At 36.6% G+C, this 27,123-nt stretch overlaps 2 protein-coding genes across 2 annotated transcripts in view; one reads left to right on the forward strand and one right to left on the reverse strand.

The window, feature by feature from the left end:
* LOC138698523 (uncharacterized) overlaps positions 1 to 27,123 on the forward strand; it is a 598,444-nt gene that overhangs the window by 306,102 nt on the left and 265,219 nt on the right. The gene's annotated exons all lie outside the window — the stretch shown is intronic.
* Ir76b (Ionotropic receptor 76b) overlaps positions 5,132 to 27,123 on the reverse strand; it is a 158,201-nt gene continuing 136,209 nt past the window's right edge. The window contains exons 9-10 of the mRNA XM_069824517.1: positions 8,976 to 9,159; positions 5,132 to 5,859 (exon numbers count right to left, since the gene is read on the reverse strand). Of these exons, the coding sequence (XP_069680618.1) occupies positions 5,599 to 5,859; positions 8,976 to 9,159 (445 nt within the window). The 3' untranslated portion in view covers positions 5,132 to 5,598. The remainder of the gene's footprint in view (positions 5,860 to 8,975; positions 9,160 to 27,123) is intronic.

Here is a 27,123-nt window from a genome sequence, read left to right on the forward strand (position 1 = left end):
AATACGTCAATATCCAACCGAATACAGATTCTCGAGGTTCTAGACATATTGTTAAACAATGTTCAAAAACTTGGATACATAATGAGATCAAAACCTTTCACATACAGAAAGACGAACTTAACTTGAAACTATATAACTGTCATTTAAATATAATTAATGTTGTACATCCTGTAAAATGGTAACTACTTCAGAAAGAGATCTTCCAACGTATAAGTAAGAAAACTAGATTTCAATTTCTTAAATTAAAAAAGAAAGTTCAAAATTTACATTCAACTCAAAGACCAGAAAAAGAAAAAGCTAATGAAAGTTTTTCGTCACAACACTCTTTTTACGAAAGAATAATTAACTTGTCTAATGTTGTCTTTGATGATAATGAAACGAATTTGTTAAAGAATGGACAGAAGTACAATTTGGATGATAACTATGTTAAATCAGATCACCAACTTGTCATACATTCTGAAATTGCTTTAAAAAAGGTTAATGATCTCCAAAGAAATATAATAAGACACAAAATAGGAAGTAGAATCAACAAATTATAATCTAACAGGAAACAAAGTAAAATTCCTTTTTCTAGTAAAACAAATAAACAAACAATGAAGAATCTCCACAACAAAATAAAATTAATTAGTGTTCATACAACTGTAACGTATCACTTTTAATGTATTTTACAGATTAATATTGAAAATATAATCTAATTTTATTGGAGATATCAGAAAAAAATTCGCTTTATGTTTGAAATAATTCAGAATTGCAGTTTACTGACCATTCTGTTTAATTCAACGGTTCCCAACTTGTTGTCCGCTGACTCCAAGGGGTCCCCGAACCAAGGTGTTTTTTCAAAAGGTGTTTTAAATAAGCTTAACATTATCACATTCCCTGGTTTTTCTTCATATTATCGGAATATGTCTTACTTATCAGACACAGATTTTAACAGGTATGAGATTGCCTGAGGGACTTCTTTGCCTACCTACCTGATACTTTTAGTTTTTAAAATTCTGTAAGTCCCAGCCCTCAGAGCCAACTTCTACACTGTTCACCATGCAGAATAAGATTGAAACAACGTTAAAGAAATTAAGCTTTTGGTCTCGGTGAGTTACGTTAAATATAGCCCTACGTAAAATTCAATATACATTTCATCAGATATTTTTCTAATGTAAAATAAAGTGAAGGTACTACTATCACAGTCCATGAAGGCCCTTAGGGTAGAGCGGGGTTAAGGCTCCCATCTATGCAGATACTTGGCATTAGTAGTAGTAGAGACGTCAGTCCTACCTACTTATCTCCTCTAGGCTACTCCCAAAGAAATTCACCTTGCACTCATTTCTGTTAGTCTCTGTGTGAACCTCAGGATCATAATGCGGTCGACGAATTAGACCAGGGGTCGTCAGCACAGAGCACGCTGGGGCTAGTCTCTCTTACCCGCGGAAAACGCAGTGCACTAGGGTGCACTCCGTAGCTGCTAGCGGGTATGCTCTCTATCTCTCCCTGTTGCACGACAGTGCACACGGGACAGCACCGCGTACCCTTTGCACATTTCAGCGAGTGCTGACGACCACTGAATTAGATCAATGAAGAAAATATATCAACTCTTCTGGAATCGAACCCGGCTTGCAGTGCAAAACAACCGCAACGCTATCGCGCGCCTTTTTATGTAAAACTACAAAACTGAAGAAGAAACGGTTTTCCTTTTTTTCTATTTATTTTGTACTTTTTTTTTTATAAATCAAAGAACATTTTAAGAGTTACACGCCAAAATAATTTAAGTTTTTCAACCGATCACATACTGAAGTGAAACGTATCATAATGATGTTTAGTCCCACTTTAATACAAACAATGAGTTTTTTTTTCGTATGGCACATTCAGAACATCTATGATCATATAATAATAGAAAAACATTCAGTCCAGAGTTGAACGAGTAGGCCTACTGTTTTCGATCTCTCTTGATACCTGCTACTTTACGAAATGACTACCGCATTCGCTTTTGTACCAGATGTTTTTCTGAGTATTGGTTATAGGGATTTAATATTATCATTTAAAATATAAGGTTATTCAAAAGTGAGTTACATTTTGACGTCCTCATAACTTTTTAAGAATTAAGATATACACAAAACAAGGTCACACTTATGCTCATGAAGATACGGGGTTTATTGGATTCAGTTTAAATGTTGTTCTTCAACAAACAACAATCTTTCTTCTATGTTGTGAAGAGGATTTATTAACGTTCTCGTGGAATACCTTCAATTTTATGCGAAATTGCATATTTCAGTTCGTCGGTAGTCGTAGCATTAGCTAAAAAAAACTCGGTCTTTTAAATGACCCCACAGTAAAAAATCTGCTGGATTGATATCAGGGGAACGCGCTGGCCAGATGTTAAGTAAATTATATTTTGTTCTGAATTTTCGTATGTCGTTTGTTAAACTTCTTTTACATCTATAATAACACTGAACAAGACTAATTAGATCTTGTAAAGTCAAAACCATTTTAAAACACAGTCAATGATAGTAATTTAAAAATTCAATAAGGAGTAACTTTACTTTTGACACATAAACCAAACCTGTTACCATGTTAACCAAAACAGATGAGTGTGTTAAATGAATAAATCTCGTTGTTCGATACATATAAATGTGTTACCATTTTGTGTATAAGTTAATTTTTTAAAATGTTATATTTATTTCAAAATGTAACTTAGGCCTACTTTTGAATAATCCTATACATGCAAACAATATTAAATGTATGGCTCATAAGTTAAGTCATATTTATGAATTTAGTAGACTTTACAAAATAATACATCTCACTAGAGTTTCCTTCAATTTGTATTGCTAATTGAAACATTTTCTACTTTTATCACTTTAAAAGATCAGAAGTAATAGATTATTTCAAATTAAACTACTTCAAAACAAATTCGAACGAACCAATACATCTCCCACCTCTCTCAAAGAATTTCCAGCATGTAGAGGAATTTGTGACCTTTTAAAGCAGCCATCGTCAACTGGCCTGCATTCTAGTTCGGAGCGCCGAGACGCTGGCTGAGGAGGTAGTACTGCGCAGTGTGTCGAGCCAAGCCAACGCATCCCATCGCAGAAGCCAACTTTCTGACCATAATTTACAATGTCTTCTTCGATTGTGTTCTACACGAGCACTGACACCTAACAGAAACCAGTTAGTGAGGGAAAAACGAATTAAAAAATCCAGGAAAACCAATGCTAATGATCGGCGAAAATAATTTTTATCATTTGTTATTTACACGCTGTAATAAAATAATTTAGGCCTACTTCAGTCTTGTAACAGAAACGACAACATGTTTCATATGTTATACAAAATAACAAATAATTGGTTTTGTGATATATAGTGTCAGATAAAAAATGGATAATTAATTTTATTTTATTGACGACACTTGAACAAAGGAATAGGATGACAGGATTTAAATATTACTAATGGATTCGATTTCTTTAATATTTCGTAATAGTGAAAATGCATTAGGCCTATAGGTCTGTAAATTCTCAGTTACTTTAATATAAAAAAAAAACTTTACTTTCAAAACCGATACAATACATAACGGCAAAATACATATTGTTTCTTGTCTTAAACTGAAAAGTGGTTTACTTATTACACAGTTCCTCTTAAAATAAATTAAGTACATGCTTCTTCCGTGTTTATTATAATTATTAGAGACTGATTAAAAGGGTTGAACAAGTGAACGGACGCCACTGCCATCACCTGATTCCTTCCCCCCCAACTCCTGCTGCACAGTTGATGTCTAAGGGATAGAACTGAGCTAGCGAGCAAACCGTGCCTGCACCATAGTGCACTGAGATGACGACTCCTGTTTTAAAGTGATAAAAGTTTTTGTTCTTTGATTTGTTGTATTGATCACTACTTAAACATAGAAATAGATTTCATGTTTATTATCTGTTAGGTATTGCTTAAAAACACAACTACAGTCCAGCCGTTCTTATTTCCGGCAGCAAATCACACGCCAGCTTCTGGTCAGCTGACACGCTGCTTCACTGGCAGTGGTTGTCGTTAAGGTTATGCAGACGACATACCGCTTCCCGCTCACGGTGGATGTTACTGCGTTGTCAAGTCTACCCTTGTACTCTTAACGAAGTTTTAGCACATGTCTAGTCTTAAACATCGAACGAAAAATTATTTCCTTCGATAAATAATTAGTAATATATGAATACATAATATTATATATTATTGTTATTGTTGATCCTAGCATCCCAGGACACAGAAGACTTAACATGTTGTGCTATAATTGATTTTTCCGACCATTTGAAGTAACGATTTTCGTAAATACAGAAACAATATTAGAAATTACTAAAATGGGAGAAAGCTGTAAAATATAATAAATAAACATTTTTATGTGAATGAATAACTAAAAACCACATAACCTGTAAATTACGTAAAATATGTTAGTATTAAAAATTTTGTCATGATAAGTCATTGCTACATAAAAAAAATACACGAAGAACCTTGCCTAACGGTATTGTTCAATTTAGAGGTGCTACGCCTAGATCGCTACAATCATTGTTAGTACTGCCGCCGCCATAGTTCTCAGTTTATTTTCTTCTTTGCCGGATTGTCCGTACTTCTCTGTCGTTATTTGAGAAACCGTGAACTTGTTCACATCACACGCATCAGCTGTTCATTGCACCACTTGCATTAAAGGCAATAAACTACTCTTATTTTACGTTCATTTTCGAAATAATCTCTAACGCTAAGAATCATTTCTCTGCTTTGCGAATTGATGGTCTTCCGACTCCTCCGCGGCATTGTGATGCTGAAAACTCAGCGATAACACAGCACTAACAACAATACCGACTGATTGTTCGACAACCAGCTATTAGAACTGCGTCCGTTCACTATTGGCTTGACAGAGATTTAGCAACACCGCTATTGCCTACCTTCTTCGCGCCAAAAGTCGAGAAGGCGTGGCCACGCCGGAAATAAGAACGGCTCGACTGTAGTTATATATATATATATATATATATATATATATATATATATATATATATATATATAACATAAAATTGGTTGTAACATTATGTTCAAAAAGTACTTTACCTAAAAGTAACAAAAATTATCAAACGTTAGCGCCTAAAAGTAACGAAAACTCTCAAAAGTAAGATAGTTAAAAGTTTTCCTATAATGAGATGATGTATTGTTGCTTTCTTAAGCCTACTAAATTAAAGAAACTTGACCCACTCTGTAAACCATGTAATTGTTTTACATAAATTTTAAATGACAATGGTACATCTCTCTGTATTCAGATAAATATCCGATATTCAACCCTAAACCATTCGCGCAACGTCTATCTTTGTCGTGTTCTGGCTTGAGAAATATTATTTAGCACGCGTGCCGGTTGAAGAACTTCCCGTGCGGACTAGAATTGAGATCGCTAGCGCATTTGCCCAGAGATAGTGCTGACCGTGAATGACCTAGCAAACCGCGCATGCTAATAAATTTGGAGCAGACTGTATTGTGCGGTCCACGTCTAAGGCGAACTAAATCTAACCATAACAGAAATAAGTAACACTGCATGTAAGATTTGAGAACGAGGCGCCTGAGCTGTAATACTGTAGTGCTCCAGCGCTCCTAGGCGGAGTACTGGAAGAGGAACGCAGACGGCGAGCGGACGGGAATGAGTTGGGGGTCCCCCGTCTTGGAGTTGATGACCAAGTAGTCTCGCCCGTTGATGTTCTGGTGCTTCCCCAGCCCCGGTTGCTGCTGCATCAGCACGGAGTAGGGCGGAGGGAACATCTGCGATTTCTTGTAGCCCACGTTTCCAGTCCAGTCCGTGTCCGGCAGCTCGATCTCCGCACCTTGTGAACATCTCTTGACGGTTGTGTAGAACACCTGAAAAATTCACGTACTATATTTAGGCCCGGTTTCTTTAATCTTTGTTAAATTATAACAGTATGTTATTTCATTTTAACTGTAAACTTAACAGTTGAAGCATTTCTTCAACTCCTGTTAGTATTATTATTATTGTATCTCCAATGGGAGGGGGGTAGCCCTATTTTACATATGTATGCTAGGGCTATAGTTTTACACAAAAAATAAGCATAAAGACAAATGGAAAAGAAAAATAAATTAGATTACACAATGTAAACAAAACATAAACAATCCGTAATTTAAACATTGCGATTGCAAAGCAAACATCAGGCATCAATTTGAGACATACAAAAAACAGTTACAACACACATACGTAACACTTCTTAAAAGCCGTCCTCTATAACACAAGTATGCAGCTTTCCGTACCAAACATCATAAATTAATACACAATAGTCACACAGACACAATCAAACTATAATTAAGACATTGCGACGACATCAAGCATCCCATAACTACGACTCACATACATAACAAATCAAGCATCCGCTACAACTCATACACTTCAACATAGTAACCACACTTTTAAAAGTTAAAAATTTGGCTCCAAGAAGAATAAATAGGACACTGTTACTAAATACTGTTATTTTCTACAAGGTCTTAAACACATCTGTGATAAATTTGTGAAATTCCTTTAAGCAACATTGCTTCAGAAGAACTTTTGTTATTGGTGGTGAGAAAGTTGTATCGCACATGCTAAGATGGGTTTCTACCCGGTATCTCTTGAGTTCTTGTAGCGGGCACTCAAATAACAGGTGGTCGACTGTTTGTGTGGGGTGTTCACAGGAACATGAAGAGCCGTTTGGGTTGTCAATTTTGAAACGTTCGAAATATGAATTAAATTTTCCGTGTCCAGTCATAAATTGCGTGGATATGTATGATGGTTCATAATTCTTTACGGTTAGTCTATCTTTAATTGTGGGAAAATATAGTGATTTTGTGATTTGGCCATTTGAACTATTTAACCACATTGCATTCCAGTCATTTAACATGTCCACCTTCATTTGCATTTTTACATAAGAGAGGGGTTGTTTAGAGTATGTGTTCTGTTTCCGAATTCGCGGCCATCTTGGCTAGATGATCTGCTCTTTCGTTTCCTACGTTCCCTGCATGACCACGTACCCAATCGTACCTGTTAGTACTAACAGGCTGTTGTAACCCATGTCAATTTAACTGCCCAATTTCGTGTAGTTAAATCATTTAACTCTCTGTTAGCATAGAAGTATCCAATATGGCTGGTGCGTTAGATGCTGAACTTATGCAGGGTGCGTCAGAAAGAACGGATGGATTTCACATGGCAAGAAAATTGTAAAGATTCATCAAATCAAAAATTTATTGTTATCAACATATTCACCAATACATGCAGTTTATTTATGGAAAACAACATTATCCATATGATGTCCTTGGCTTTCAATACAGACATCGAGGCGTTTTCTGATGTTCGCCATCACTTTCACAGTCATAGCTGGTGCAATTGCCACGATTTCTTCACGAATCGCTGTCTTCAGTTCGTCCAGTGTATGTGATCGATGTTTACAAACTTACGCCTTCAAATGGTCCCAAAGAAAGAAGTCGCAGGGCGCGAGATCTTACCGTAGCCTCGGAAAATCTCAGTGCAATAGAATTTCGTCCAGGTGATTTCTTCTTTAATGTTGAACCTGTGATACGAAATGAAGCCACCCACCGCAAAATTGTATTCCGAGTTGGAATCCTAGCGTGACATCCGATGTCGAAATGAGTCCTGAGTGGCGATCACAGACTCTTCATTTTCAAAAATGTCTCTACGATGAAAGCACGTTGTACACCAGACCAACACCATGTTCTCAACTGAAACTGCATTCTATGGCTGACCCAACAGTCGTGGTCCCCCTCACTATATCTCTCTCCTCGTTGCGTATCGATAGTTTGAAATCCATCCGTTCTTTCTGACGCACCGTTTATATCTGGATTATTTAGAAAATGATATCCATGAATACATAAACAGAGCGGATGATTTCAATGATTTGACAGACCAGAAGTTCATACAAAGGTATAGGCTATTTTCTGCCAAACCTCACTTTTCGCTTTCAACATAGATCAGTTTAAATGAAATAAGTACAATAATCCTTCAATAACTGACATATTAACCTAAGATATAATATAAAAATTACATTACGTCATTACGCAATCAAATCGCCAATTGATGGCATCTTCAGGTCTGTTAGCATATAATAATGCTTTGAGCATAAAGACAAATGGCAAGATAATAAAATATGATGAATTTAAGTGTTAAACAGCGTATTCCGAATGTCACCGGTCCGGTGGCATCAATGACGTCACGTTGCAGCGAAATATGGAACAAAACTGCTGGAAGGATCGATGGCTGTCATGGCGACTGTACAAGTTGTTGTCTGTGCTACGCTAGCAAAATTTTGCGAAACTTTCGTATTGCCATCTCGTTCAAAGAAAAGATAGCATAAACAATTTATTTCTTGAACCGGTAGTAATAACGGGTCCGTTGACATGTTCGTTCATAAGCCATGAACATATTGTTTTTACGTTGTGCTCTTTACAAACAATGCAGCAGAACTAAAGCAGAACACACCGCCATGACACAACAGTGCACGATGTTATTCGTCTGCTAATTCCCGCCGTATACAAGAACCAATCAGATTCACTGATGGCGGCTGATGGAGACTGCCACCACCTCTGCAAGTTGATGGCACCGGTGTGACACCGGTGGAGCATCAGTGACGTCATCGGTGGAATTCGGAACACCGTGATGCCATCGGATTGCTCACCGGTGAGATTCGGAATACGCTCAAAGTTAGTATCTAGACATTACTTACCTCTTGTGTGCATTTCTAGTATATCATCGCACAGAATATTTTCTACTGAATCCAGATCTGACATTAGAAAATTGTAATAACCTGATTTTCACACGAATTTTGTCTCTCCTGCGAAATGAGATCTGGTAAGTTAAAGTTCCTTTTCCCATGGATTGCCACGTTTATTCAGTTCGTATGTTACTGCGTTGCTCTTAATTTTATCATGCCTCGCTACTCTGTGTGGCTTGCAGCTAAAACAAATTGGCCACTTACCTCCCCCACGAAGGCGGCGATGGCTGAGGCGAAGCCGACAACCACCACCATGTAGGTGGTGAACAGGTCGCCATTTCGGAGCTGTCGTTCTGTGCTACGCAAGTTGAGTGGACAGATCTCCGTTGGGGGCAGTCCTTTTCTAAGTAAATGCTTCACAATGCCTGTTTCCACCAGCGCCTGAAACCTGTAAAACATACACATGTTGTTATATATCACCATGTATAAATATATAATAGGATGCGAAACTGCGGTCAGCACCATCTGACGGTAGGGGACTGAAATAAGATGATCAGCGCCCGACGTCAGAGGTGGTGAACGTTAGAACTACGTGTTGGGTACATTACCCAGAGTTCTCTATTTATCCGTTCGCTCGAGACATTGCTCGAGAAGACAAGATGGCAGTCAGAAACTTGCTAATAAGGGACATAAAGTTATACTAAATGTGTGTATAAGCAGTGTATGTTAAACAGTGATGTTTATGGACGTTGTAAAAATAGTGTTGTTGAATGTATTGTAAAGTAATAGTAATATAATAAATTGAACTTTGTAAGTAGTTTTGCAGACTTTTCCATTGCGCTGTACACTAAATACCCAAAGAATACAATCCCAATTGTCTAACCTTTTGCTTTATTTTTTGTCTCTGTCTGGTTATATTTTAATTCGGTAGTGTAAAATAGATCGTCTCTTTTATCTTCCTGTTGGTTCCGGTAAGAATTTTCAGTGGAAGATATTGTGAGGAATAAAAAGTAAACGTTTTATTTTAAATTGGGTTAGTTTGAGAATAGTGTTGAGGGAGGTAGGGAATACTTTGTGCATAGTTTAACATTTAGCAGAATAAAGATAGATAAGTATTAAATAGATGATAGACTGAGCAGTAACAGGGTAGCTAGTGGCATAAGGGTAGTTTTAATAAGGTGTACTGCAAAGAAGTGTTATTTGTAATGATTGTTAATAGTCGCACCGTATGTGAAAATATGAGATTCCCCATTACATGTAAGAAATGCTGTGACGAAATAATATCATCATATATGTCATAATGTCCTTCCTTGAAAGAAATGCCTTAAAAATTATTATGGCAACGAAATAAAATCCCATCATTCACTACTCTCAAAAATTATTTTGTCATTTCCCACAAATTGTGTTTTATGGACATATTCGTAAACTTTGTATTCTTTAGAACCCATCGTATTATTATTATTATTAGTAGCAGTAGTAGTAGTAGTAGTAGTAATAGTGGTAGTAATAGTAGTTATTAAATCTCCAAATTTCTGTAATCCTAGTGTAAAAGCGGTCTTACTAATAAAAACTCTTATACAGACGTTTAACTGTCTTATAATTACACAATGAATAGCTCGTTTATAAGTCGTGTGTAAATTCCTTACTAATAATCACTACATACGTCGTGTATAACAGTACAACTCTTACACAGCTACGTCATACTTTGGTCATTATTTCATTACGAAAGGTAATAGAATATCTGAGGTTATCTATTGCATCCGATAGTCCGCGCTAAGCATCGATAGTACAACTGGGCCTGATCGATTACCACGTTATATTTTGGTCAAAGAGTACAGCTACACAATATTATTCCAGTTATTCTGTGCTCTCTGGTTTGTTCTTCTGTGGTTACAAGGCAACCATCATCATAAAATGACAATCGATACGAACAGCTGTTAGAGAGGCGGCCATTTTTTCTCTATATATAATACTTAAACAAGGGGTTTCGTGTATGTAACTACTGCAAAAAAAATCCCATGTATAGTTACAGGCTGTTTATACATTCATCGTTTATGCATAATTTATTAGTAACGTTTTCTGTCCCAACTCTGCTTAAGTCTCGTATAAAAAGTAAGACCGAAAGTTTATAATGTGATTACAATAACGAAAATGACAGATAAAAGAGCTATAAAATGAAATTTCATACTTCTTGTTAAATGCTTCAAGCTAGTAAAATCTTAAAACACGCAAGAAATGGCAGTTCGAAATACATCTTGAAACCCCAGGATGTAATATGCATGAACAATAGCATCTTTCAGCGTTGTTACTTCAAAGGAATAGCAGTATAAATAACTGACGTCACAGGAAGTCATAGTATGTTTATTGAGGCTTATTTTTATCGCTTATGATATTGCAAGTTGGCGGCCAATAAGAAAATCTGACTCCGACTGAAATAGCTTATGGATCTCTAAATCGCCAGGTGCTCACAGCAGCGTACATTTGCATTAAAACAGTTGGCATAGTCCTTAGCTTTTTATTTGTAAACAATCAAATATTCAGGGGTATTTGGCTAGTGGTAATAGCATCCTACCGCGCATACTATTGAGCCTGTGCAACCAGCATTATTTACAATCTGCTCGCCACCAGATATTAAGAATTAAGATTATTATTATTATTATTATTATTATTATTATTATTATTATTATTATTATTATTATTATTATTATTATTCAAATACCTGGGAGCAACAGTAACAAATACAAATGATACTCGGGAGGAAATTAAACACAGAATAAATATGGGAAATGTCTGTTATTATTCGGTTGAGAAGCTTTTATCATCCAGTCTCTTGTCAAAAAATCTGAAAGTTAGAATTTATAAAACAGTTATATTACCGGTTGTTCTTTATGGTTGTGAAACTTAGACTCTCACTTTGAGAGAGGAACAGAGATTAAGGGTGTTTGAGAATAAGGTTCTTAGGAAAATATTTGGGGCTAAGAGGGATGAAGTTACAGGAGAATGGAGAAAGTTACTTAACGCAGAACTGCACGCATTGTATTCTTCACCTGATATAATTAGAAACATTAAATCGATACGTTTAGATGGGCAGGGCATGTAGCACGTATGGGCGAATCCAGAAATGCATATAGAGTGTTAGTTGGGAGGCCGGAGGGAAAAAGACCTTTGGGGAGGCCGAGACGTAGATGGGAAGATAATATTAAAATTGATTTAAGGGAGGTGGGATATGATGATAGAGACTGGATTAATCTTGCACAGGATAGGGACCAATGGCGGGCTTATGTGAGGGCGGCAATGAACCTCCGGGTTCCTTAAAAGCCAGTAAGTAAGTAAGTAAGTAAGTAAGTAAGTAAGTAAGTAAGTAAGTAAGTAACTAAGTAAGTAGGTAAGTAAGTAAGTATTATTATTATTGTTATTATTGTTGTTATTATTATTATTATTATTATTATTATTATTAGGGGCTCTACCTCCATGCCCCCAAGTGCCTTCATGGCATGTTACGGGGATACCTTTACCTTTTACTACTACTACTACTACTAGTACTACTGCTGCCAGGAAATCAAAAGGAGGATAGCAATGGCCAAGAAAGTTTTTAATAGAATAAAACGGATCATCTTCTGCGCACCTCTGGAGAAAGAACCAAAGAAGAGACTAACGAAGTGCTTTGTATGTAGAGTGATATTGCATGTGGTAGTAATGTGGACATTATACGACGTGAAGAAAATCGACTAGATAGATTTGAACTGTGGATATGGGGAAGAATGGAGCGTGTGAAATGGACAGACAGAATAAGGAATGAAGCTATGCTAGAAAGAGTGGCTGAAGACAGAATAATTCTGAAAATGATCAGAAAGAGAAAAATAAATTGCCTGGGTCTCTGATTAAGAAGAAACTGCCTACTGAGGATGCAGTGAAAGGAATGGTGAACGGAAGAAAAATATATGGATCTTATGCGAATACTAAGAGGAAGGCGGAAAAGAGGGAAAATTGGAGAATCCTGCACTTGGGTAGAACACTTTGAATGAATGAATACAAAGCCTATACTAAAATAGAGAAATACCCACGCCAATAGAAAAAATACATGACATGCTGTGGTGCTAAGAAACGCACAGAGAAGAAACATAATTTATGTAGAAAACGTTCTATTTTAAATAATTGAAGAAATGAAAAAAAATACTCATATGTGGTACTTCATAGATTAAAGCGTACGATTGTCAAGGTTTTCTTCAAACAATTGTAATAAAAGACCAAAGTCATGTAATTAAAAGCAATACTCATAACTTAGTTATATATTCACGGTCTTACTAATAAACCGTGTATAGTTTTATACGAGACTTATGCAGCGTTGAGACAGAAAACGTTAGTAATGAACCATGCATAAACGATGGATGTATAAACAATCTGTAACTATATAATGGGAATTGCTTTGCAGTAGTTATATTTACGAAACCCTTGTTTAAGCGTTGTATATAGAGAAAAAATGGCCGCCCCTCTAACAGCTGTTCGTATCGACTGTCATTTTATGATGATGGTTGCCTTGTAACCACAGAAGAACAAACCGAAGAGCACAGAATAAGTAGAATATTATTGCTGTAGCTTGCACTCTTTGACCAACATATAGTGTGGTAATCGATCAGAGACATTTGTACTATCGATTCTTAACACGGCACACTAGAGCGCTCTACCGGAAGTAATAGAGAACCTCAGATATTCTATTACCTTTCGTAATGAAGTAATGACGAAACTATGACGTAGCTGTGTAACAGTTATACTGTTATACACGACGTATGTAGTGATTATTAGTAAGGAATTTACACACGACTTATAAACGACCTACTCATTGTATAAGTATAAGAGAGTTAAACGTCTGTATATAGAGTTTTTATTAGTAACACCGTCAGTATAGTACTATATTCTTATGCAGAAAGATTCAGAGAAAAAGTTCGTCAGATTCTGAAAATTCGTTTAACTACTTATACTTAAATTTACGTTAAATATGTCCTTAGTCTCTTATTATGAAAAGGAATAGGTACTTGTCATTTGATTTGGTATTACTTCACGATACTTCGTTCCCAGATCTTGCCATATGTTGCCTACATGTTGGTATTTCTGCACATAACTTACACTTTCTTTGCAGAAGTCGATATTTTAGATCAATATAACGATTTAGAGAGTGTACCTTTATTTTTCCAGGTAATTTTCACACACAATGACTTTCAGACCTGCCACATTCCTTTTCGTACCGGAATAGCTATATAAAAAAGCATATATTGTAATATATAAATACACAGTCTACAACACACATTGAAAGTATTGTATTGCACTGCATCTACCACTCTGCCCCGTGTTCGTGTTATATCATGACAGTGGAGATAAGGAAACATAATTGAACGTAGTAATTAAAATTAATTCATGTTGAATCTTTCGTACACTACTTTCAACACTTGAATATAAATAATTGATTAAATGGCGATTTTACTCGTGTCAATTATGTAAGCATGTACGGCTTACAGCTGTTTCGGTGCTACTTGACACCATCCTCAGAGCCTACTAGATCTCGGTGCTATCTCAACTTCGCTGCCTGTTGTGTGGGTGCGTTCGTGTGATGAAGAGTTGTGTCAAATAGTGTGTGTGTTCTGAAATTGATATGTGTGTTGAGAATTTGATTAGGGTGTGTTTTTAGTGTGTCTGTATATTTCATATTGTTCTAGTGTGTTGAGTTTTTGGTTTTTTGGTTGTATGTGTATTAATAACCAGAGGACACAATACATCTACATATGCCGAACACATAACTAATGCTAACCACACATACAATAACATAAATACAGACATAGAAATCCTACACATACAATCCAAAAACCAAAAACTCAACACACTAGAACAATATGAAATATACAGACACACTAAAACACACCCTATTCAAATTCTCAACACACAGATCAATTTCAGAACACACACTATTTGACACAACTCTTCATCACATGAACGCACCCACACAACAGGCAGCGAAGTTGAGATAGCGCCGAAATCTAGTAGGCTCTGTAAGCCGCACATGCTTACAGTACATAATTAACACGAGTAAAATCGCCATTTAATCAATTATTTAAAATTAATTACTTTGTATGTGTTGCTCGCCATCTGCTGTGACTTAAGTTAAGATTTTACATATTTGTCTCCAGTTTAAAATCCACAAAACAAGTTTAATAAATAGTTAAAATACATGAAACGGTTGAATGCGTAAAATTTCTATGCATTAATACGTAAACTTTAATTAGATTCGGAATATGTAAAATTTAATATAGGGTGCCGTTTAAAAATACAGTTTACTGCCACACCCTGTATTCCTAAATAACTAACTTTTTTTCGAACACTGGTATCATATTGTATGGACTACCGCCAACAGCTTTTGTACAAAACTTTTTTTTTTTGTAAAGTTAAAATTTAAGAAGTTACGAGTAATATTCCATACTTTTTGAACACTCTGTATAAGGAGACATTTCAAATGCGATTTTCGGTCTCAGGATAGTTCGTTGTATAATATGTTAACACCAATCATTTATCCAAAAGCGAAAAATATGTGAAAAATTTAGGTCAAGATTTATTATTAATAGTATAGAAAGACTATTGGCAGTGTTCTATGAATGATATTGCAGTTCGTATCATAATACACAACGCATTACTGTACTTGAACGCTCCTTACATTAAGTAGTATGTATGAACTTCAATCCAGTTTATTGCTTTATCAATAATAAAGGCTCGAGACCATTTTGAAACGTTGTTTTGTTGTTCCCGCCTCTTTCAAATCGCATAATCTTTTTCTACTTCAGGTAACCTACAATTTAATGGGCTCTAAAATTATTATAACAACTTTATAAATCATATAAGCTGCATTAAAGATGACTGTCCAGAAGTGCATATCGGTTGTTAGTCATTTCTTCCGACTAATTCATTTTTCCTTATAAGTTTGGGGAGGCCGAGACGTAGATGGGAAGATAATATTAAAATGGATTTGAGGGAGGTGAGATATGATGATAGAGACTGGATTAATCTTGCTCAGGATAGGGACCAATGGCGGGCTTATGTGAGGGCGGAAATGAACCTCCGGGTTCATTAAAAGCCAGTAAGTAAGCAAGTTTTATTCCACCTTAGCTCCATCATTTGCTACAGCTTCCTCACCGAAATTGAGTAATTAGTCTTTATCTTGCGTCATGGACTCAATAATGAAAATTGAGAGGTCCGATTAGGGAAGGAGCTACACTACAACACTGGATAAACTGAGCTCTCGCTATTTTTAATCTTCTCCATATGGCTGTCACACACTCTGTAAAATAAAGCAATGTGGTAAAGCACCTACTGCTGCTATGTCAGGTACTCTGATTTGATGAACGTGGATTCTTTAACAGATTCTGTGAAACGCATAACTATGGCACTATCTTGTGTTTATTATTTTGGAAGCATTATGTTTAATAATGCAAGTTTTCAATTTTGAGTACTGTAAGAGATATGTGACAAGTTTTCATAGCGCTTCCTGTTCAAGCATCTGTCTCCCGTAAAAGATAGGTAACAAGTTTTCATAACGCTTCCTGTTTGTCATTTTTCTCCCGTAAGAGATATGTGACGTTTTCATAACGCTTCCTATTCAAGTCATCTGTCTTTCGTGAAAGAAAAGTGACAAGTTTTCATAACGCTTCCTGTAGAGTCATTTTTCTCCCGTAAAATATGTGACAAGTTTTCATAGCGCTTCTTGTTCAAGTCATCTGTCTCTCGTAAAAAATAAGTGACAAATTTTCATAACGTTTCCTGTTCGAGTCATTTTTCTCCCGTAAAATATGTGACCAAGTTTTCATGGCGCTTCTTGTTCAAGTCATCTGTCTCTTGTAAAAAAAATACGTGACAAGTTTTCATAACGCTTCCTGTTCGAGTCATTTTTCTCCCGTAAAATATGTGACCAAGTTTTCATGGCGCTTCTTGTTCAAGTCATCTGTCTCTTGTAAAAAATACGTGACAAGTTTTCATAACGCTTCCTGTTCGAGTCATTTCTCTCCCGTAAAATATGTGACCAAGTTTTAATGGCGCTTCTTGTTCAAGTCATCTGTCTCTTGTAAAAAAATACGTGACAAGTTTTCATAACGCTTCCTGTTCGAGTCATTTCTCTCCCGTAAAATATGTGACAAGTATTCATAGCGCTTCTTGTTCAAGTCATCTGTCTCTTGTAAAAAATACGTGACAAGTTTTCATAACGCTTCCTGTTCGAGTCATTTTTCTCCCGTAAAATATGTGACAAGTTTTCATGGCGCTTCTTGTTCAAGTCACCTGTGTCTTGTAAAAAAATACGTGACAAGTTTTCATAACACTCCTGTTCGAGTCATTTCTCTCCCGTAAAATATGTGACCAAGTTTTCATGGCGCTTCTTGTTCAAGTCATCTGTCTCTTGTAAAAAAATATGTGACAAGTTTTCATAACGCTTCCTGTTCGAGTCATTTCTCTCCCGTAAAATATGTGATAAGTTTTCATTGCGCTTCTTGTTCAAGTCATCTGTGTCTTGTAAAAAAATACGTGACAAGTTTTCATAACGCTTCCTTTTCGAGTCATTTCTCTCCCGTAAAATATATGACAAGGTTTCATGGCGCTTCTTGTTCAAGTCATCTGTCTCTTGTAAAAAAATACGTGACAAGTTTTCATAACGCTTCCTGTTCGAGTCATTTCTCTCCCGTAAAATATGTGACCAAGTTTTCATGGCGCTTCTTGTTCAAGTCATCTGTCTCTTGTAAAAAAAATACGTGACAAGTCTTCATAACGCTTCCTGTTCGAGTCATTTCTCTCCCGTAAAATATGTGACAAGTTTTCATAGCGCTTCTTGTTCAAGTCACCTGTCTCGTAAAAGATAGGTGATAAGTTTTCATAACGCTTCCTGTTCGAGTCATTTTTCTCCCGTAAAATATGTGACAAGTTTTCATAGCGCTTCTTGTTCAAGTCACCTGTCTCGTAAAAGATAGGTGATAAGTTTTCATAACGCTTCCTGTTCGAGTCATTTTTCTCCCGTAAAATATGTGACAAGTTTTCATAACGCTTCCTATTCAAGTCATCTGTCTCTCGTAAAAGAAAAGTGACAAGTTTTCATAACGCTTTCTGTTCGAGTCATTTCTCTCCCGTAAAATATGTGACAAGTTTTCATAGCGCTTCTTGTTCAAGTCATCTGTCTCTCGTGAAAGAAAGGTGACAAGTTTTCATAACGATTCCTGTTCGAGTCATTTTTCTCCCGTAAAGTATGTGACAAGTTTCTACAGCGCTTCTTGTTCAAGTCATCTGTCTCTTGTAAAAAATACGTGACAAGTTTTCATAACGCTTCCTGTTCGAGTCATTTTTCTCCCGTAAAATATGTGACAAGTTTTCACAGCGCTTCTTGTTCAAGTCATCTGTCTGTTGTAAAAAATACGTGACAAGTTTTCATAACGATTCCTGTTCGAGTCATTTTTCTCGCGCAAAATATGTGACAAGTTTTCATAGCGCTTTCTGTTCAAGTCATCTTTCTCTTGTAAAAGGTAGGCGACACGTTTTCATAACCCTTCCTGTTCAAACCATCTTTGTAAAAGATCCATTTTACAAATTATCATAGCACTTCTGTTTCTAATGTCACGATACTCATGAAGTTTAGTTGACATATATACTATACAATGGTAATGAAAATAATCCTATCATTAAGGACGTACTGGGAAGCATGAGTAGGTGTCATTTACAAATTAGTATTGGATATTTTTTTCTTATACACAACTGCTGTCAGGTCAATACTACTGTATTTACTCGGCATTTTGAATACGTTGCTTGGAAACTAGCGTGTTTTGTCTACTCTCGAGCGCATACAGTGTCTCATGACGCCACACGCATCTGTGCATGTAGGACTACTAGTAAATTCGTAGATTGAAAAAATTGCTATTTGTTGCAATTTCGAGAATGAGAAATAATACGATAAAATCAAGCGAGTTGAAATATAAATGGTATATTGTTACTCTTCAAAACACTGAGTAGAATAATATGTATTTGGTGCATTTCATAGTAACTATATCACTATAGTCTACTGTTCATTTCTGTACACACGTCATAGTGCACTTAGATGCCACAAAGTTAACAATTACTCTCTCATCGTATTGCTAGTCTAATGGCTAGCGTAGTTTCCTCTGAAGCCAAGGTATGAGCCTTATGGTGATGGACATCTAGGAAGAAAGATTCTTAAGAACTGTCACCATGAAAAGAGGAAGCAATGATAGATTTCATGCACGTAAATATGCTTTGTTGATCAAAAATCACGAATAAATGCAAAATTCTGTGTTCAGGTCCGCCGTTACTCCAGTCGGAACGTTCGGTAGCAGATATCAGCACTGCATTAAGGATATCGGTACAAAGAATAGAAATTTTGTCTATTTAGTTGACTATTACATTTTTACTACATCATACTACTTTTGACCAATAAAACGGTTCGAAAGGACGTCTTTCACCAATCATGGCTGCCTCTTATTATTATTGTTATTATTATTATTATTATTATTATTATTATTATTATTATTATTATTATTAATTGTCTTATTTTTTATACTTTATACTTCGTATGTCTCATTTATTTTGACCTGCAGTTCACATTCTATTATGCTTTTTCTTTCTTTCTGTATGTTATATATTATGTCTGATTTCTAGTTACTTTTTGTTTACATTTTATTATTATTATCTTATTCAGTTTTGTGTGTAAAATTGTAATGTACTTTGTAAATTTGTAATGTTTTTTGTAACGCAGTTTTACTCCTGGTTGAGCGTTAGAGAAGGCCGTATGGCCTTAACTCTGCCAGGTTAAATAAATTATTATTATTATTATTATTATTATTATTATTATTATTATTATCACACAATTTTATCGCTTCCCTAGTATCTGTTTAATTTTATCGCTTCCCTAGCATTTGTTTGTTTTTATTACTACCCTACCAGTTGTTTCTTTCGTTGACAACATTCCAAACTGCAAATTCTTTATGGTTTTATAAAACATGCTTTGGGATCGTAATTTGTTTTTCGCATAGGTAGTCGACTAAAAATGGCGGTTCCGTTCAAACATTTTGGTGAAATAGAATTTAGGAAGTCAATTAATATCTATTTTATTGTATTAGAGTACTTTATTTCTTCTAATCTTTACACTTTCTTCTGTTTTTACCACCTCGCTACGGCGCTACCATTTGTTTCTTTGTTTGCCAACATTTAAAATTGCAAATTATTTACTGTGCTATAAAGCATGTTTTGCGATCGTCATTTGTTTACAGCACAGACAGTAAACTGAAAATGGCGGCTGCGTTCAAACGTTTTGGTGAAGCTAATATTAGTGCAATATAATTTATTTTCTTTCTTTCTTTCCCGTAGTTTAACCTCTCCCTTTTAGGTTCATTTACACGACCCACGCCACACGGGCCTTACAGGGCCGCGACAATATAATTGCAGTAAGTCAATTAATTGTTATTGTATTGTATTGTACTTCTTCTAATCTTTACATAAATTCTTCTAATCGTGTAATAGTCAATTAAATTCCACTCGAGTTTTGATTTTCTCCAGATAAATCAAAACCTCTAGTGAGATTACTGTTGAAAACTTCCAATTCACGTTTTCAACATTAAAAAATTGTATATGGTTCAGCAAATTTCTCCACAAATTTTAAAGCAAATAGGATGCTTCAATCGGCTTTTTCAACCTTTATTTTTAAAAGAAAGTTTGCACGCTTTGGGTAGCCCTACCTTTAACCTTTTAATCTCCATTTTACATTTTTATGACATATTGCTTAAGGTCTACTAAAAATGGTAGTTCTCGAAATTTTGTACTATGTACTTTTTTTTTCATGTCTCCTTAAAAGTGTGCTTAGCATAACTTGCTATAGAGATTTTCCGTAAACCCCAATAACTTCGGGGGAAGTATATATATTTTGTTCGCTAGTCATTACTTTTCCTATATATATATCCTGAGCACCAAAATATTCTCTTCAACCAGGATCGATCCTTCAGAGGGGCAGACTGTGATGCTAATCATTATTTGGTAATTGGAAAATTAAGAGAAAGACTATCAGTAGCCAAGCGAGTAGAGCAACAAGTTAATGTTTTTGAGATACATAATTTTTTTTCCACAGGTTTTTTTTTAATTTAGTAGGTTATTTTACGACTCTTTATCAACATCTTAGGTTATTTAGCGTCTGAATCAGATGAAGGTGATAAGCCGGTGAAATGAGTCCGGGGTCCAACACCGAAAGTTACCCAGCATTTGCTCATATTGGGTTGAGGGAAAACCCCAGAAAAAACCTTAACCAGGTAACTTGCCCCGACCGGGAATCAAACCTGGGCCACCTGGTTTCGCGGCTAGACACGCTAACCGTTACTCCACAAGTTTAACTGTTTGTTATTTATTTCGTTTATTTTATTATACTTTATGTGGTGATTTAAATATATTATCTACTTTTAATATACTGTATATGTGGGTAGAATTAATGTAATTAAAAGTATATTAGGTTTCTTATTAATTGCTATTATAGGTGGTAGTTTTGTTAGCTAAATTACTTTTCATACTCCTTTCATAATTTACCTTCTTCTTTGAAAGCTTTGGCCTTATTGGTTAGATTTTAGGATGATGATTCGGTTATGAAATTTCTAAGGTGAATATTGGTAATAAGTTATTGTCTATTAAATTGTATTTGTATTCAAGATTTGTAGTTCTATATCGTCGTTGTTCCTGCAATAACTCCTATGGGAAAAATATAAAATTTTTCAGTGGAAAGAAAAAACACATTTATTCATCCTATGGCAGCCGTACATAGGAGACTGTGAATTCTTACATTTTCGAAACAAAGAAATGTAATTACATATAGGAGATTTTATTATTTGCTGTATCACTATATAAGTTATTTAATAGAGCAAAAATTGAACATCGTTGACTATGTCATATAGGAGTTATTGCAGGAACAACGACTATATTATCTATACTTCATGTTCATACTTGTCCACACCTGTGGAGTAACGGTCAGCGTGTCTGGCCGCGAAACCAGGTGGCCCGGGTTCGAATGCCGGTCGGGGCAAGTTACCTGGTTGAGGTTTTTTCCGGGGTTTTCCCTCAACCAAATACGCGCAAATGCTGGGTAACTTTCGGTGCTGGACCCCGGACTCATTTCACCGGCATTATCACCTTCATCTCATTCAGACGCTTAATAACCTAGATGTTGATACAGCGTCGTAAAATAACCCAGTAAAATAAAAAATAAAATAAATGTTCATACTTAGGGGATATATATGTACCCTTATTTATAATAAGCGTACTTAAAAATTAATAAATTTAACATTGGTAATAGAGCCTCAGATAAGATCTTAAATAAAATATTACTACTCCTACTCCTGTGACTACTAATATTACCACTCCTACTCCTGTGACTACTAATATTACTACTCCTACTCCTGTGACTACTAATATTACTACTCCTACTCCTGTGACTACTAATATTACTACTCCTACTCCTGTGACTACTAATATTACTACTCCTACTCCTGTGACTACTAATATTACTACTCCTACTCCTGTGACTACTAATATTACTACTCCTACTCCTGTGACTACTAATATTACTACTCCTACTCCTGTGACTACTAATATTACTACTCCTACTCCTGTGACTACTAATATTACTACTCCTACTCCTGTGACTACTAATATTACTACTCCTACTCCTGTGACTACTAATATTACTACTCCTACTCCTGTGACTACTAATATTGCTACTCCTACTCCTGTGACTACTAATATTGCTACTCCTACTCCTGTGACTACTAATATTGCTACTCCTACTCCTGTGACTACTAATATTGCTACTCCTACTCCTGTGACTACTAATATTGCTACTCCTACTCCTGTGACTACTAATATTGCTACTCCTACTCCTGTGACTACTAATATTACTACTCCTACTCCTGTGACTACTAATATTACTACTCCTACTCCTGTGACTACTAATATTACTACTCCTACTCCTGTGACTACTAATATTACTACTCCTACTCCTGTGACTACTAATATTGCTACTCCTACTCCTGTGACTACTAATATTGCTACTCCTACTCCTGTGACTACTAATATTGCTACTCCTACTCCTGTGACTACTAATATTGCTACTCCTACTCCTGTGACTACTAATATTACTACTCCTACTCCTGTGACTACTAATATTACTACTCCTACTCCTGTGACTACTAATATTACTACTCCTACTCCTGTGACTACTAATATTACTACTCCTACTCCCGTGACTACTAATATTACTACTCCTACTCCTGTGACTACTAATATTGCTACTCCTACTCCTGTGACTACTAATATTGCTACTCCTACTCCTGTGACTACTAATATTGCTACTCCTACTCCTGTGACTACTAATATTACTACTCCTACTCCTGTGACTACTAATATTACTGCTCCTACTCCTGTGACTACTAATATTACTACTCCTACTCCTGTGACTACTAATATTACTACTCCTACTCCTGTGACTACTAATATTACTACTCCTACTCCTGTGACTACTAATATTACTACTCCTACTCCTGTGACTACTAATATTACTACTCCTACTCCTGTGACTACTAATATTACTAATTGTTACAGTCGACCTGGTTGGCGAGTTGGTATAGCGCTGGCTTTCTATGCCCAAGGTTGCGGGTTCGATCCCGGGCTAGTTCGATGGCATTTAAGTGTGCTTAAATGCGACAGGCTCATATCAGTAGTTTTACTGGCATGTAAAAGAACTCCTGCGGGATAAAATTCCGGCACATCCGGCGACGCTGATATGACCTCTGCAGTTGCGAGGGTCGTTAAATAAAACATGACATTCATTGTTACATTTCTCGGGAAACTGCAGAAATTGATTCTACATCTTCTTAGAATCTTTGTGGAGTATACGAGGCGCATCCAGAAAGTAAGTTTCCCGATTTTTTCCCCTTGAAAGTAAACGTAATTAAACGTGTCAATTGCTCATGCGTAACAGATCTATGGCGTATCAATCGTATGCCAGCCGGATAGATCCCGCTTGATGCCAGTAGCGTGGCAGCAGTGGTCCGAATTGGAAGCTCTTATTCCTTCTCCCGCCGCCGCATTGCGCCAATTAAAATTCATCGGCAGCTCTGTCAGGTCTATGGGCCGAACATCATGAGTAAGCAGATGGTGCGTCGCTGGTGTAGGCAGTTTTCCGAAGGTCGTCAAAGTGTCCATGATGAAGAGCGCAGTGGGCGACCGTCCCTCATCAATGATGATCGTGTTGAGCTGGTGCGGCAGTGCATCATGGAGAACCGTCGCTTCACGATTACGGAGCTGAGCAGCCATTTTCCGCAGATATCGCGATTCTTGTTGCATGAGATTGTCACTAAGCACTTGCTGTTAAAAAAAGTGTGTGCCAGGTGGGTGCCGAAAAACCTGACACCCGAACACAAATTGCAACGTTTAGGAGCAGCACTGACATTTCTGCAACGGTATCACGATGACTGCGATGAGTTCCTCGACAGGATCGTCACGGGCGATGAGACTTGGATTTCGCACTTCACCCCGGAAACCAAGCAGCAGTCATTACATTGGCGGCATAGTGGATCTCCGGTCAGGACGAAATTCAGACAGACGCTGTCGGTACGGAAAGTGATGTGCACGGTGTTCTGGGACAGGAAGGGCATTCTGCTCATTGACTTCCTTCCAATAGGTGAAACAGTGAACGCTGACCGTTACTGTGAAACACTGCGAAAATTGCGACGTGCCATTCAAAGCAAGAGGCGTGGAATGCTTACTGCAGGTGTTGTGCACCTCCATGACAATGCTCGTCGGCGCACAGCAGCTGTTTTGACGGAATTTGGCTGGGAGTTGTTTGATCAGCCACCCTACAGTCCTGATCTTGCTTCCAGCGATTTTCACGTTTTCTTGCACCTCAAGAAATTCCTGTCCTCCGGTGAGCGTTTTGGTAACAACGAAGAGCTGAAGACGTCTGTCACACGCTGATTCCATTCACAGGCGGCAGAGTTATGCGACAGAGGGGTATAAAAGTTGATCCCACGATACGACAAGTGTCTCAATTCTGATGGTGGCTATGTTGAAAAATAGCTGAAACATTGCTATACCTGTTGCCAATAAATGTTTTCCTGAAAGTGTGTGTTCTTTTTTTTTAAAAAATAGGGAAACTTACTTTCTGGATGCGCGTCGTATTAAGAATGTCTTGTCCGAAGCTGGGTAGAACATGGAAGTCGCCATTAATACATTAGAAGTAGAGGGAAAGTGCCCGCTCGTTAGAGGGCGGGCGTGCTAGTTAGTGGGGCGTAAAGGCCGCTAGTCACGCACGCAATCTGGACTGGCCGGCAGGAGGGGGTGTGAATATTCAGTCACGCGTTGCGGAGCTCAGAAACTCCACCTGAGACTTTTATATAGATGTCAATAAGAATAAAAAGCCGACATACAGTTTCTTCAGTGCTTAGTGCAAACAATGAGCCACAGATAGAAGCGGCATATGACGCTTTTGGGATCTCACAACTCTTTTGCAGTGTTAGAGTACATCATTGAACAAAATCAGGTTTGTTGCTAGGATATAAATTATATAGCAGGGGGTCGAATAACATTATTTTTGGTCCTCGTAAATTATGAATTTAAACTGGTACAGTGCCTGTGCGGCACACTACTTTGCTCGAAGCGAATTCAAGCGCGCTATTAAATTTGATACAGTTATTCTAGAAAATAATAAGTACCTTCTTTCCGTTTGTTGTATTCTGACGTAGAACTACGTCTTTCTCCGCACTAAATACGGAGAGAGGGTTACTTTGGAAATGACTGTCACATAAATACCCAACTCCTTTTTTCTCTTTGTGTCCATCTCGTTCTCCTCTTTGTATTTCCCTTGTTCTAGTCTTCCCCTGGTTCTCCTTGTATTTATCTTGTTCTCTTTGTATTACAAATGTACTCCTATTTCCCTTGTTCTTCATTTTTTCTTTGTTCTCCTTGTATTCCTCTTCTTTTCCTTCCTATTACTTCTCTTCTCCTTGTATTTCTTTTGTTCTCATTCTATTTCTCTTGTTATCCTTATATCCCTCTTCTTTTCCTTGTATTTTCTCTCTTCTCCTTGTATTTCTTTTGTTCTACTTGTATTTCTCTTGTTCTCCTTATATCCCTCTTCTTTTCCTTGTATTTTCTCTCTTCTCCTTGTATTTCTTTTGTTCTACTTGTATTTCTCTTGTTCTCCTTATATCCCTCTTCTTTTCCTTGTATTTTCTCTCTTCTCCTTGTATTTCTTTTGTTCTACTTGTATTTCTCTTGTTCTCCTTATATCCCTCTTCTTTTCCTTGTATTTTCTCTCTTCTCCTTGTATTTCTTTTGTTCTACTTGTATTTCTCTTGTTATCCTTATATCCCTCTTCTTTTCCTTGTATTTTCTCTCTTCTCCTTGTATTTCTTTTGTTCTACTTGTATTTCTCTTGTTCTCCTTATATCCCTCTTCTTTTCCTTGTATTTTCTCTCTTCTCCTTGTATTTCTTTTGTTCTACTTGTATTTCTCTTGTTCTCCTTATATACCTCTTGTTTTCCTTGTATTTCCACTCTTCTCCTTGTATTTCTTTTGTTCTCCTTGTATTTCTCTTGTTCTCTTTATATCCCTCTTCTTTTCCTTGTATTTTCTCTCTTCTCCTTGTATTTCTTTTGTTCTACTTGTATTTCTCTTGTTCTCCTTATATACCTCTTGTTTTCCTTGTATTTCCACTCTTCTCCTTGTATTTCTCTTGTTCTCCTTATATCCCTCTTCTTTTCCTTGTATTCCCTCTCTTATTCTTATATTTTCCTTGTTCTCCTTGTATTTCCCTTGTTCTCCTTATGTCTCTCTTCTTTTCTTTCTATTCCCCTTTTTCTCCTTATATTTTCCTTGTTCTCTTGTATTGACCTTATTCTCCTTATATCCCCTCTTCTTTCCTTGTCTTTCCGTTGTTGTTCTTGTATTTCCCTTCTTGTCCTTGTATTTCCCTTATTCTCCATGTATTTCCCTTTTCTCCATTGTTTCTCTTGTTCTCCTTGTATCCTACTTCTTTTTCTTGTATTCCCTTTATTTTTCTTGTATTTTCCTTGTTTTCATTGCATTCCCCTTGTTCTTTATATTTAAAAATATTCTTCTATTCCCTTTCTTCTCCTCGTATTTCCCTTGTTCTCCTTGTATTCTCCTTGTTCTCCTAACATTCCCTTTGTTCTCCTTAGAATCCCCTTGTTTTCCTTAAATCCCTTTTGTTCTCTTTAAATCCCTCATCTTTCCTTGTCTTCCCGTTGTACTTCTTGTATTTCCCTTTTCTCTTGTATTTCTCTTGTTCAGGAGTGGGCTAGTTTATCTTTCATTGTATTTATTAACT

This window comes from Periplaneta americana, chromosome 4 (assembly GCF_040183065.1).
Source record: "Periplaneta americana isolate PAMFEO1 chromosome 4, P.americana_PAMFEO1_priV1, whole genome shotgun sequence".
In the NCBI taxonomy this organism is placed as follows: Eukaryota; Metazoa; Arthropoda; class Insecta; order Blattodea; family Blattidae; genus Periplaneta; species Periplaneta americana.